Source organism: Stenella coeruleoalba, assembly GCF_951394435.1.
Source record: "Stenella coeruleoalba genome assembly, chromosome: 1".
In the NCBI taxonomy this organism is placed as follows: domain Eukaryota; kingdom Metazoa; phylum Chordata; class Mammalia; order Artiodactyla; family Delphinidae; genus Stenella; species Stenella coeruleoalba.
Genome location: NC_137169.1, coordinates 127,892,500 through 127,905,305, shown reverse-complemented (window position 1 = coordinate 127,905,305; position 12,806 = coordinate 127,892,500). Strand labels below are relative to the sequence as shown.

The 12,806-nt window shown below is 36.5% G+C and overlaps 1 protein-coding gene across 11 annotated transcripts in view; it reads left to right on the top strand.

Annotated features, from left to right (window-relative positions):
• The window catches only part of NEK7 (NIMA related kinase 7), a 335,754-nt gene extending 332,539 nt beyond the window's left edge, over nucleotides 1-3,215 (top strand). For 10 of the 11 annotated variants that reach the window (XM_079911987.1, XM_079911988.1, XM_079911989.1 and 7 more), the window contains one exon: nucleotides 252-3,215. In XM_079911987.1, the coding sequence (XP_079768113.1) occupies nucleotides 252-362 (111 nt within the window). In that variant the 3' untranslated portion in view covers nucleotides 363-3,215. The remainder of the gene's footprint in view (nucleotides 1-251) is intronic. The other variant, XM_079911986.1, reaches the window with a different exon arrangement.
• Nucleotides 3,216-12,806: the final 9,591 nt, after the last annotated feature.

The window sequence follows — 12,806 nt, the reverse complement described above, 5'->3', positions numbered from 1 at the left end:
TCATAAGATCATTGTAAAGCCTCTGATTATGGAGAATGCTCCATGCTTGACATTAACACTCACCAATGAATATGCTTCTTAGATCCTTCCACTAATTGTAAAGTCATTGACAGCGGTCACATATATTTCCAGCCAAATAAACATTTAGCAGAACACTTACCCTGTAAGTCTATAGCTTTTCAAAGTGTGTTCCTTGTTACTGTCTGACCAGAATGGTTTCCTGAAGCAGGTTGTCTTTTCTGTCTTTGCAGCTGCGGCAGTTGGTGAACATGTGCATCAACCCAGACCCAGAAAAGCGACCAGACATCACGTATGTGTACGACGTGGCCAAGAGGATGCATGCCTGCATGGCCAGCAGCTGAGCGCATGGACGGCGTGGAGGATGTAAGCAACCCAAGTTCAAGTATTTCTGTGCAAATCATACCTCCCTGTTCTTGGGTGTTAAGACTAATATTTCAGAGCTAGTGTGCTTTGAATCCTTAACCAGTTTTCATCTAAGCTTCATTTTGTACCAATTTAAGTCACCTTCTTGCAAACCCCAGTGACTTTGGAATAATCAGATTGCATGTTAGGAGAGCAAATGGAACATGATGGTTTTTAATGGCTAAAGATTTTTAGAATTATTTTGAGTTTTGTGCTGATAAGTCATGTTCAGATAGACTCTCAGTGCCAAATGTTGGCAGCTCGGCTTGGCCCCATTGGGACAGACGTGCAGCCTGAGGAAGGTATCTGAACATGTGCCTTGTGTGCTGCTCTCCAGTCATTTATGGACATTTGAGATGAACCCAATTGTGAACTTTTGTGCTTATTTTATTTTTAAAAGTTTGAAGTATGTGTTTTAGTTCTTAGCATTGTAGCTTTCAAATAGGATTCTTAAAGATAAATGTAGACATATGAACTATTTGAGAAGCCTTTAAAACTCTTATAGATTTAAAATAGCTTATACATTCAAAATGCAACTATTAAATGTGAAAAGATTTGGGGATAAAATGTGAGTCAGACACTGAAGAGTTTTCTGCTTTATTTTGTTTTATTTTAATATCTTTGAAATTCTCCTTGCATTAAAATGGTATAAATGAATCCATTTAAAAAGTGGTTAAGGATTTGTTTGGCTGGCGTGGTAGTAATTTTCCAAGTTGCACATTGCCCAAGGCTTTTCTGTGTGTTTTTACCATTCTTTGTACATTTGAAAAATATTCTTCGAATAATCCTGCAGTACCATTTTCAATTTCTTTATAAATTTAAATGCTCTACTCATGATTGTACACTATAGTGTAAGCATATGTTTTTATTCATAGATTTTATTGAAGTTCTGATTGATCCCCTTCAGAAATTTTTTTTATTCAAGTTACTTTCTTATTTATATTGTACATGCATTTTATCCACTAATGTTTCAGATTTTCTGACAACATAATAACCTTAAAATAAATATTTGATATACCAACACTTTTCCTGGATTGAAAACATTTTTTTTTTCAATTTTTAAAATTTGGGCCACTGTGTATGCACGGTGCCGTGTCTTGGTAGGAAGAGGGATGTGCATTGTACTGTAGCTGTGAATGTTGATACTGTTTCAATTTATCCGACAAGGTTGTAACTTTAGAATATGTTTAAAGAAATGAAAACTGGCCACTACCACAAACAGAATTTTTATGAGCTAAACGTTTCTATTGAGAAGCTTTTAGGCAAAGTACTGTATTCATGCATAAAGATAACAGAGGTGGTAACACTTTGTTTAGTTTAAGGAAATGGGCAGAGTTTAGTAAATGCTGTCATGGAGATGTTTTCCCTGAATGCCTTCACGTTAGTGGTGACCAGCTCCTCCCAGAGTTGTGAAGCCAAAAGCCTGCGTGGCAGTCACTGCCTAAGGACACCCATGCCACCATGTAACCTTGGGACAATAATCCTGCCAACAGGAAACCCTCATGCTCAGAGAACACCTACCTTTAGCCCATATGACTGCTAGTTTTATTTTTTCCACAGAAGTATTTTTTCTTACAATCATTTGAATACGTCCAAGTCATTTGTAAACTTTAAAAATGTACAAAGGACAAAAGTGTAAACTTTTTTTCTAAATTTAGTCAGCTACAGTATCTTAATCATTTCTGAATGGAGGGTAATTTTATCCCGGGACAGACACAGGAGAGGTGGTCATTCTGTATGTGAGGGCCGGGCATGCTGTTTCTCCCAGATTCTGGTGACTTTGACCGCATTGGACGCCCGCACCCTCCTCTCCAGAGTGACGAAGGGAATTGTTTCTGTTGACCGTTAGTGTCATGTTCATTTTAATGTAATATGATTCATGGAGGTGAAATGTTCTCTAGTTGGAACAGATACACTCCTTTTTCTTGCGATCTTTAAAGATACATGGATCTAAAAATCATCAGCTTAACGCCTCACAGGACTTTTAAGCAGAGATTTAAACTTTTAAGTGAATCTATCTGCTGGAAGGAGATAGTTGGGAAGAACTTATTGATCAGGGAAGTCCATTATTGTTTTCTACATATGGAAACTTTTTGTTTTGGACATTGTATCCTTATCTAAGTGTTCATATTTTTCTTGCAGAAACCACTGCACATAACAAATTTTAATTTTGAACGGGATCATTTCAAAGAATTATGAAGACGATTAATTTTTATAATCACCTATAAAATGTTCTCTTTGTGTTTCTGTTTATAAGTAAATTTTGTATTGATTAAGTAAAACATTTGAGTTGATGAGGAACAGTAAAATGAAAGGTACATCTGATTCTAACCCTTATTTTAGACTTTGGTACCAGTTCCCCAGGACACAGCATGGGGTGACTTTGTTTCATGTGCTGAGGTTTAGGAATGGTAGATGAAGCATATCCCTGTATAAATAAAGCGTTCAGCAATGTGCAATGATTGTGAATTTAGTAAGACAGGACAGCCACTTCATGACCGCTTACCATTCTACATAGTGTCTATTACACAACACCATTCTTGTATCAATATACACTTCAGGTGTTACTGTTAACATTTGCATATTTATTTTAACCAAAATGTTATTCATATTAAATGTTTTTTCTTTAAAATGAATGTATTATGTTTATAACCCACGAATGCATAATTATCATATGCCTCCTATTTCAATAGTACTGTAATATGGACTTCTTTTGTGAAGTACTTTTATTTTGTTATGCTACCAATACACATACTAAAAAGACTCTGTTGTTAGCTTTGAAAATTGTATAATATCCTAATATAAATTAAAATTTAAGTACAGTAAAAATTTTTATGTATCTATGATTTTTTTCCTCTAAAGTCTACCATTGTTTATTTCACTTAACACTTAATCTACAGAAGCAGTTCTTATTCATTTCCATAACTCTGTCATTTTGGAGAAGGCTGAGAATTAAAACAGTTGGGGGTGGTGATAGTGGAGGGCTGACAGACCCTAAGCAGTAGGCTTTTAAATATGCATTAAATGAAGGCACATCTTCACCTGTCCCTGCTCTCTTTGGTACATCATTTAGTGTCTTTGAGTAAGAAAAGTTTCTTAAAATTATAAAAGGTGTCTAAAACTCAGGCAACAGATTCTATTCCTATCACTGTACTATACCCCTAATAATATTACAGATAGTTGGAATGTTCTTTTCACATAGGAAATGACAGTCGCTACCATGCCTGGAGACTTGGTGGCCGAAAGATCCTAATGGGGTAAAATCTGCCAGGCTGGTAGTAGAGCGAGGGGTATACCTTACACATCAGGATCACATTCCCAGTAGCTTGTGGTGAAGTATAGCTCATTTTATAACCTAGGACAGATAGTAAGGAACCTGCAGCCTCACTGTGTGTGTGCATGTGTGATTGTAAGTAATAGGAAATTTTAGGTTCAAGATACTGTTGGACTATTTGAAATTTTATTTCAAAAGTATGTTTGTTAATTAGAAAAGTCAGTACCAGTCATCTATGTTTACATGGATTATTAGTTGGTGCAGCTATCTTTACCACCAAACTACTGCACTAACGAACTTTAAAATCAAAATGTTGACATACTGACAAAGATTGCTGCCACAAAACCTTACCAGAAAATATCTGTGGAGCTGTTACATTATCTATTTTTAATAACGTGGGTTCCAGATGCAATTAATGAAGAATTAAAACAGGCTCCTCAGATTGTTTTTCAGAGAAATATGGGGATGTTTGTGAAGTTTATTTTAATTGAGGGGTTTCTCTGAGGGAGTTTCTTTCTGGTCTTCTTACACACCCATTTCATTGTTCACTTGGGTCTCTAATTTTAATCCTTAAGAGAGAAAAGTAGAGTAAAAGAGAACCTGAAAGTTAATATTTGTAACCAGGGGTTTTGAGTAAATTATTTTCATTGCGAATATTACAATGCCTAGAAAATAATTTTTTTCACTCCCAGAAGCATAATCCTGTTCATACGTTATTTCTCTAATCCTCACTTTCTCAAGTATAAAGTCGCGATGTAAATTCGTAAACACTACAAGAGAATTAAATTGCAATACATTTTATAAAGGGCTAAGTGCAATGCCTGGCACCAAGCGAGTGCTTGCTAAACAGAGCTGTTGTTACACCATATGCATCTTTTCTGACCCCACTCTTCATCTACTTTTGCCTAATTCTCTCCATTCTAGGCCCATAGGACTGGTTTTCCAAGAGCCCCAAGTTCTTTCTCACCTTAGGGCTAGTACAGCTTAAATAGCTTTTCCCCTTTGGCCACAAGAATCCTCCTGCTCTTCCATGGCTGACATCAAATGAACTTTTCCAGGAGCCACTCATCCTATACTTTTCCTTTGGTGCTGACCCCACTGCACCCAAGTGATCACTTGTGTGACTCTTGGTTAATTTGTAATCTGCTAGACCCTAAGCTCCAGGAGGACAGATGCTTCCTGTGTTGTTCAGTGTGGTGTTATACGCTTAACACGGTGCTCCCCTCGTGGTAGTCACACAGTTTATTCTTCTTGAATTAATAGTATAGTGCTTACAGTGTCGGAAGTGGAGCTGAGTACTCCAGGGGATTGTGCAAAAACGGCAGCAGTCAGGGAAGGAAGGACAAGTAAGGACGTAAAAGAATCAAAAACAGAAGGTAAACCAGAAGAAAAACATGAAGTTATCAGCTGCCAGAAGTTACAAAGAAATTAGGATAATAAGGATTAAGATTGGGACCCTGGACTTAATGCGGAAGTCATGGTGATGTTCAAAGTGGATGATTCACTAGGAGAAGAGTGGAAAACAAGTTGGGGGTAAAAACAGAAAAGATGTGGCATATGGAGAAGAAGTAGATGGTAACCAGGCGTAGTAGTAGCTCAATTTTAAAGGTTAAATGATGGTTAAGAGGTTAAGAGAAGTAGCAAGTGAAGAAACTGAAAATATTAGATCAGGAGTGCAGAGGTGATAAAAAAGAACGAGACCAAAGAATTGATCCACGAACCCCACCAGTGTTCACTGGGCATCCCCATATACCAGATCCACAATACAGTCTTGAGCAAATGTCTCTGTTTCCATGGATTTAAAATCAAGTCCAAGTACGTCTATGAAAGTATGTAAATGCAAGTTGTGATGAGGAAATTTCCTATGGAGGAAGAGAGACACTGCGGAGGTGACACTTAAGTCTAGACCTAAAGCATGAGAAGGAGTCAGTCCAAGAACAGACAAGGGGAAGATCCTGGAAGGCAGAGGAAGAATGCCCAGGAAGCTTCAGATGGGAAGAAGCTTGGCTGTCCAAGAAGCGAAAGATGAGGGGGGTGAGGCAGGGTGGAGGGATGCATGGTGAGTTTGCAGGTGTATATTTTCCCTATATTTGCAAAAAGAACTTGGTAATATAAACAGGAAAAGAGTTTATGATAGCTAAGAATTATAAGGTAACTAGAAATAATTGAAAAACGTATAAGACCTATATGAAAGAAATAAAATCTTGTTTAAGAACACAAAGAAAACCCCGAATAGAGAAAAAGGCCGTGTTTTGGATGCGAAAGTTAAATATCAAGTACTATATAATGTTTGTTAGTAATGGATTGTTGATCCAAATCTCATAATTTCTTGCAACCAGATAAAATGATGTCAAAGTTCATATGGAAAAATAAATATATAAAAAGAGCCTAAAACTTTTTTAAAAATAAAAAGACTGAACTTATTACATATTAAAACCTACCATAAAGCTACTTAAAGCAGTATAGTATTGGCAGAGGAATCGATGAACAGTGGTGGAATGAAATATAAAGGTCAATCATAAAGTATTGTGGGACCTTAATATATGAGAGAGAATGACGTTTATGGTAATGTATGTTTTCTTAAGGGCACTAGATGAAAACAAACAGATTTCTAACTCACACTATACAGAAAAGTAAATACCAGATAAATTAATGATCTAAATTAAAACAAGGAAGGAAGGGGGAAAGAAAGGAATAAAGATAAATTAGGAGAATGCATAACACCATGGGAGTAGGTGACCTGTGTAATCTAGATAGGAAACTAAAAAGAAATAATAGCTGTATTTTTGACCACATAAATAATTGGCAGTGGATATCATATGGTAACATATACCACAAACAAAATCAAAATACAAATGATAAACTAGGAATCACATATAGGTAAATATCCTCAGATTGATTAGTAAAATTGGTAAGTAAAAATGCAAGAAAATAGGAGAAAAAAGACCAAAAGATATAAAACAGACAATTCACAGTAGAATAAATTCAATTAATAGTCAATAGCAAAAGAAATCAGTACACACGAAAAGTGATGACATCGGATGCTGGAGAAGATGCAGAAAATGCACTCTTTTGATTGTTGTTGGCAGTGGGAATTGTGATCATTTAAACAAATCTGGGTAAATGGCAGAGTAGAAGGACCTTACGCTCACCTCTTCGGACAAGCACACCAAAATCACACCTAACTGCTGAACAACCATCGATTAAAAAGACTGGAACCGGGCTTCCCTGGTGGCGCGGTGGTTGAGAGTCCACCTGCCGATGCAGGGGACGCGGGTTCGTGCCCCGGTCCGGGAAGATCCCACATGCCGTGGAGCGGCCGGGCCCGTGGGCCATGGCCGCTGAGCCTGCGCGTCCGGAGCCTGTGCTCCGCAACGGAAGAGGCCACAGCAGTGAGAGGCCCGCGAACCGCGCAAAAAAAAAAAAAAAAAAAAAGACTGGAACCTACCAAAAAAGATTCTATAACCAAAGACATAAAGAAGGAACCACAATGACACAGCAAGAGGAGCACTGTGTCAGATACAATCAAATTCCATAACATGGGGTGGGGAGGGCAACCACAAACTGGAGAATAATTATATTGCAGAAGTTCTCCCACAGGAGTGAGAGCTCTAAGCCCCACAGCCTAGGGGTCTGGCATCAGGAGGAGGAGTCCTCAGAGCATCTGGCTTTGAAGGCCAGTGGGGCATGCCCGCAGGAGCTCACAAGGCAGGGGAAACAGAGATGCACTCTTAAAGGGCTCACACAAGAACTCGCATACACTGGGACCAAGGGCAAAAGCAGTGACTTCATAGGAGCCTGTACCAGACATACCTGCTGGTCTTGGAGGGTCTCCTAGGGAGGCGGGGAGCGGCTGTGGCTCTCTCTGGGGTCATAAAAGCTGGTAGTAGACATATAAGGGAGTATTCATCTACTTGAAACTCTTATGAGAGGCAGACATTTTGCCTGAGCCAAGAGCAACAAGATCTGGCCCCATCCAACAGCCTGTAGGATCCAGGCTCTAGAACAGTCTCACCCACCAGGGGTGGACACCAGAAACAAGAAAACTTGTTGAGTTTGGGATTAGCAGATGCAAATTATTATACATAGAATGGATAAAAAACAAGGTCCTAGTGTATAGCACAGGGAACTCTATTCAATATCCTGTGATAAACCATAATGGAAAAGAAAATGAAAAAGAATGAATAGATACATGATAGATGACAGATAGATGATAAATGTATAACTGAATCACTTTGCTGTACAGCAAAAGTAACACAATATTGTAAATCAACTATACTTCAATTAAATCAATTATTTAAAAAACCCTTGAGACAAATGAAAACAAAATCACAACCACCCAAAACCTATGGGACGCAGCAAAAGCTGTTCTAAGAGGGGAGTTTTTAGTGATACAAGCTAAGAAGAAGAAAATCTCAAATAAATAACCTAACCTTACACCTAACTTAACTAGAGAAAAATTAACAAACAAAACCCAAATTTAGTAGGAGGAAAGAAATCATAACTATCCGAGCAGAAATAAATGAAATAGAGCCTAAATAAACAAACAAAAACAAAAATCAATGAAACTAAAACTGGGTTCTTTGAAAAGATAAATAATATTCAGAATCCTTAGCCAGACTCATCAGGAAAAAAAGGAGAGGTCCCAAATCAATAAATGTCCAAATGAAAAACAGTTACAACTGACATCACAGAAATACAAAGGACCCTAAGAGATTACTAAAAGCAAATATTTGCCAATAAAATGGACAACCTAGAGAAAACAGACAAATTTTTATAAAGGCACAATCTCCCAAAACTGAAGCAGGAAGAACTGGAATATATGAACTGACCAATTACCATTCCTGAAATTCAATCCGTAATTTAAAAAGTCCCAACAAACAAAAATCTAGTGGATGGCTTCATAGGGAATTTCTTCCAAACATTTAGAGAAGAGTTAACACATATCCTTCTACAAATCTTCCAAAATATTCCAGAGGAAGGAACACTTCCTAACTCATTCTATGAGGCCATCATCACCCTGATACCAAAAGCCAGACAAATATAGCACACACAAAAAGAAAATTACAGGCCCATAGCACTGATGAGCATAGATACCAAAATCCTCAACACAGTATTAGCAGACAACAAGAATAGATCATACATCATGATCAAGTGGGATGTATCCCAGGGATGTAAGGATTTTTCAATATTCTCAAATCAATAAGTATGACACACCACATCAACAAATTGAAGAATAAAAACCATATGATCAATTCATGCAGAAAAAACTTTTGACAAAATTCAACACCATTCATGATAAAAACTCTCCAGAAAATGGGCATAAAGTGAACATTTCTCAACCTAATAAAGGCCATATACGACAAACCTACAGCTAACATCATTCTCAATGGTGAAAAGCTGAAAGCATTTCCTCTAGGATCAGGAAAAAGACAAGGCTGTCCACTCTCAACACTTTTATTCAATATAGTTTTGGAAGTCCTAGATATGACAGAGAATAAAAGGAATCCAAATTGGAAAAGAAGTAAAGTTGGCACTGTTTGCTGATGACATGATACTATACATAGAAAGTCCTAAAGATGCTACCAGAAAACTACTAGAGCTCATCAATGAATTTGGTAAAGTTACAGGATACAAAATTAATACAGAGAAATCTGTTGCATTTCTATACACTAACAATGAAAGATCAGAAAAAGACATTAAAGAAACAATCACATTTACCATCACACCAAAAAGAAAATAATACTTAGGAATAAACCTTACTAAGGAGACAAAACACCCATACTCCAAAAAGTATAAGATGCTGGTGAATGAGATTGAAGACAACACAAACAGACTGAAAGATATACAATATTCTTGGATTGGCAGAATCAATATTATTGAAATGACTATACCACCCAAGGCAATTCAGATTCAATGCAATCCCTTTCAAATTACCAATGGCATTTTTCACAGAACTAGAACAAATAATCTTAAAATTTGTATAGAGACAAATAGTCAAAGCAATCTTGAGAAAGAAAAACAGAGCTGGAGGAATCAGTCTCCATGACTTCAGACTATACTACACAGCACAGTCATCAAAACAATATGATACTGGCACAAAAACAGAAATATAGATAAATAGAACAGGATAGAAATCCCAGAAGTCAATGTAATCATCCATGGTCAATTAATCTATGACAAAGATGGAAAGACTATACAGTGGAGGAAAGACAGTCTGTTCAACAAATGATGCTGGGAAAACTGGACAGCTACATGTAAAAAAATGAAATTAAGCATTCTTTAACAGCATATGCAAAAATAAACTCAAAAATGGATTAAAGAATTAAATGTAAGACAGGATACTATAATACTCTTAGAGGAAAACATAGGCAGAACACACTTTGACGTAAGTCACAGCAAACACACTTTGACATAAACCACAGCAGTATCTTTTCCAAGCCAACTCCTAGAGTGATGGAAGTAAAAACAAAAATAAACAAATGGGACCTAATTAAACTCAAAGCTATTGCCCAGCAAAGGAAACCATAAACAAAGCGAAAAGATGACGCACAGATTGGTAGAAAATATTTGCAAATGATGTGACCAACAAGGGATTAGTCTCCAAAATTTACAAATAGCTCATGCAGCTCAATATCCAAAAACCAAACAATGGTCAGAAGACCTCAATAGACATATCTCCAAAGAAAACATACAGATGCCCGAGAGGTACATGAAAAGATGCTCAATGTCACTAATTATTAGAGAAATGCAAATCAAAACTCCAATGAAATATGACCTCACACCAGTCAGAATAGCCATCATCAAAAAATGTAAAAACAATAAATGCTGGGGAGGGTGTGGAGAAAAAGGAACACTCCTGCATTGTTTGTGGGAATGTAAATTGACACAACCAGTATGGAGAACAGTGTGGAGGTTCCTTAAAAAACTAAAAATAGAACTACCATATGATCCTGCCATCCCACTCCTGGGCACATATACGAACAAAACTCTAATTCGAAAAGATACATGCACTCCAATGTTCATAGCAACACTATTTACAATAGCCAAGACATGGAATCAACCTAAATGTCCATCAACAGATGAATGGATAAAGATATACTATGGAATATTACTCAGCCATAAAAAAGAATGAAATAATGCCATTTGCATCATCATGGATGGACTTAGAGATTGTCATACTAAGTGAAGTATGTCAGACAGAGAAAGACAAATATATGATATCAGTTAAATCAAAATCTAAGAAAAAATAATACAAATGAACTTATTTACAAAACAGAAACAGACTCACAGACTTAGAGAATGAACTTATGGTTACTAGGGGAAAGGGTCAGAGGGAGGGATAGATAGTGAGTTTGGGAATGACATGTACACACTACTATATTTAAAATAGATAACCAATAAGGAGCTACCATACAGCACAGAGAACTCTGCTCAATATTCTGTAATAACCTAAATGGGAAAAAAATTTGAACCAGAATAGACACATGTATATGTATAACTGAATCACTTTGCTGTACACCCGAAACTAACACAAAATTTTTAATCATCTATGCTCCAATATAAATCAAAAATTTAAAAAAAGACAATCACACACACAAAATAGAAAATTAATGGCCTATATCAGAAGGAGAAGAACAAATAGCATATAATATCACTTATATGTGCAATGTAAAATATGATGCAAATGAACTTCTATGAAACAGAAACAGACACACAAACATAGAGAAGAGACTAGTGTTTGCCAAGGGAGAAGAGGAGCAGCAGAGGGATGGCTTGGGAATTCGGGTTTAGCAGATGCAAACTATTATACATAAAATGGATAAAGAACAAGCTCCTACTGTATAGCACAGGGAACTCTATTCAATATCCTGTGACAAACCATAATGGAAAAGAAAATGAAAAAGAATGGATAGATGGACAGATAGATAGACGTCTAACTGAATCACTTTTTCTACAACAGAAAGTAATAAAACATTATAAATCAACTATATGTCAATGAAATCAATTTACAAAAAACATAGAGACAAATGACAACTCAAAACGTATCAGACACAGCAAACGCAGTTCAAAGAGGGCAGTCTTATGCAATACAACCTAAAAAGAAGAAAAATCTCAAATAAATAACCTAACCTTACACTGAATGTAACTAGAGAAAGATGAATTAAAAAAACCAAAAGTTAGTAGAGGGAAAGAAATCATAAAGATCAGAGCAGAAATAAACAAAATAGAGCCTCAGAAAAAAAAAAAAACAGAAAAGAATCAGTGAAACTAAAAGCTTGCTCTTTGAAAACATGAAAAAAATTGAAAAACCTTAGCCAGACTCATTATCAAAAAAAGAGAGAGAGCCCAAATCAATAAATGTAGAAATGAAAAAGAAGTTACCACTGACATCACAGAGATGCAAACAACCCTAAGAGATTACAACGAGAAACTATTTGCCAATAAAATGGAAAATCTACAGCAAACGAACACATTTTTACAGAGGTACAATCACCCAGAACTGAACCAGGAAGAACTGGAATATATGAACTGAACAATTACCAATCCTGAAATGGAATCAGTAATTTATAAAGTCCCAACAAACAAAAACCCAGGACCAGATGGCTTCACAGGGAATTTCTGCCATATATTTAGAGAAGAGTTAACACCTATATTTCTGTAAATCTTCCCAAAAAATTGCAGAGAAAGGAGCACTTCTGAACTCATTCTATGAGGCCACCATCACCCGGACAAAAACCACCAAAGATATCACACAGAGAAAAGATAATTACAGGCCCATATCACAGATGAACATAGACGCCAAAATCATCAACACAATATTACCAAACAGAATCAAACAATACATTAAAAGGATCATACACCATGATCAAGTGGGATTTACCCCAGAGATGCAAGGATTTTTCAATATCCACAAATCAATCAGTCTGATACACCAATTAAACATAAAAAACATATGCTCCTTTCTAGATAGGCACAGAAACCTCTTGATAAAATTCAACATCCATTTGTGATAAAAAAATAAATGCTATATACGGTCGGCACAGAAGAAACATACCTGAATGTAATAAAGAACATATATGACAAACCCGGCACTAATATCATACTG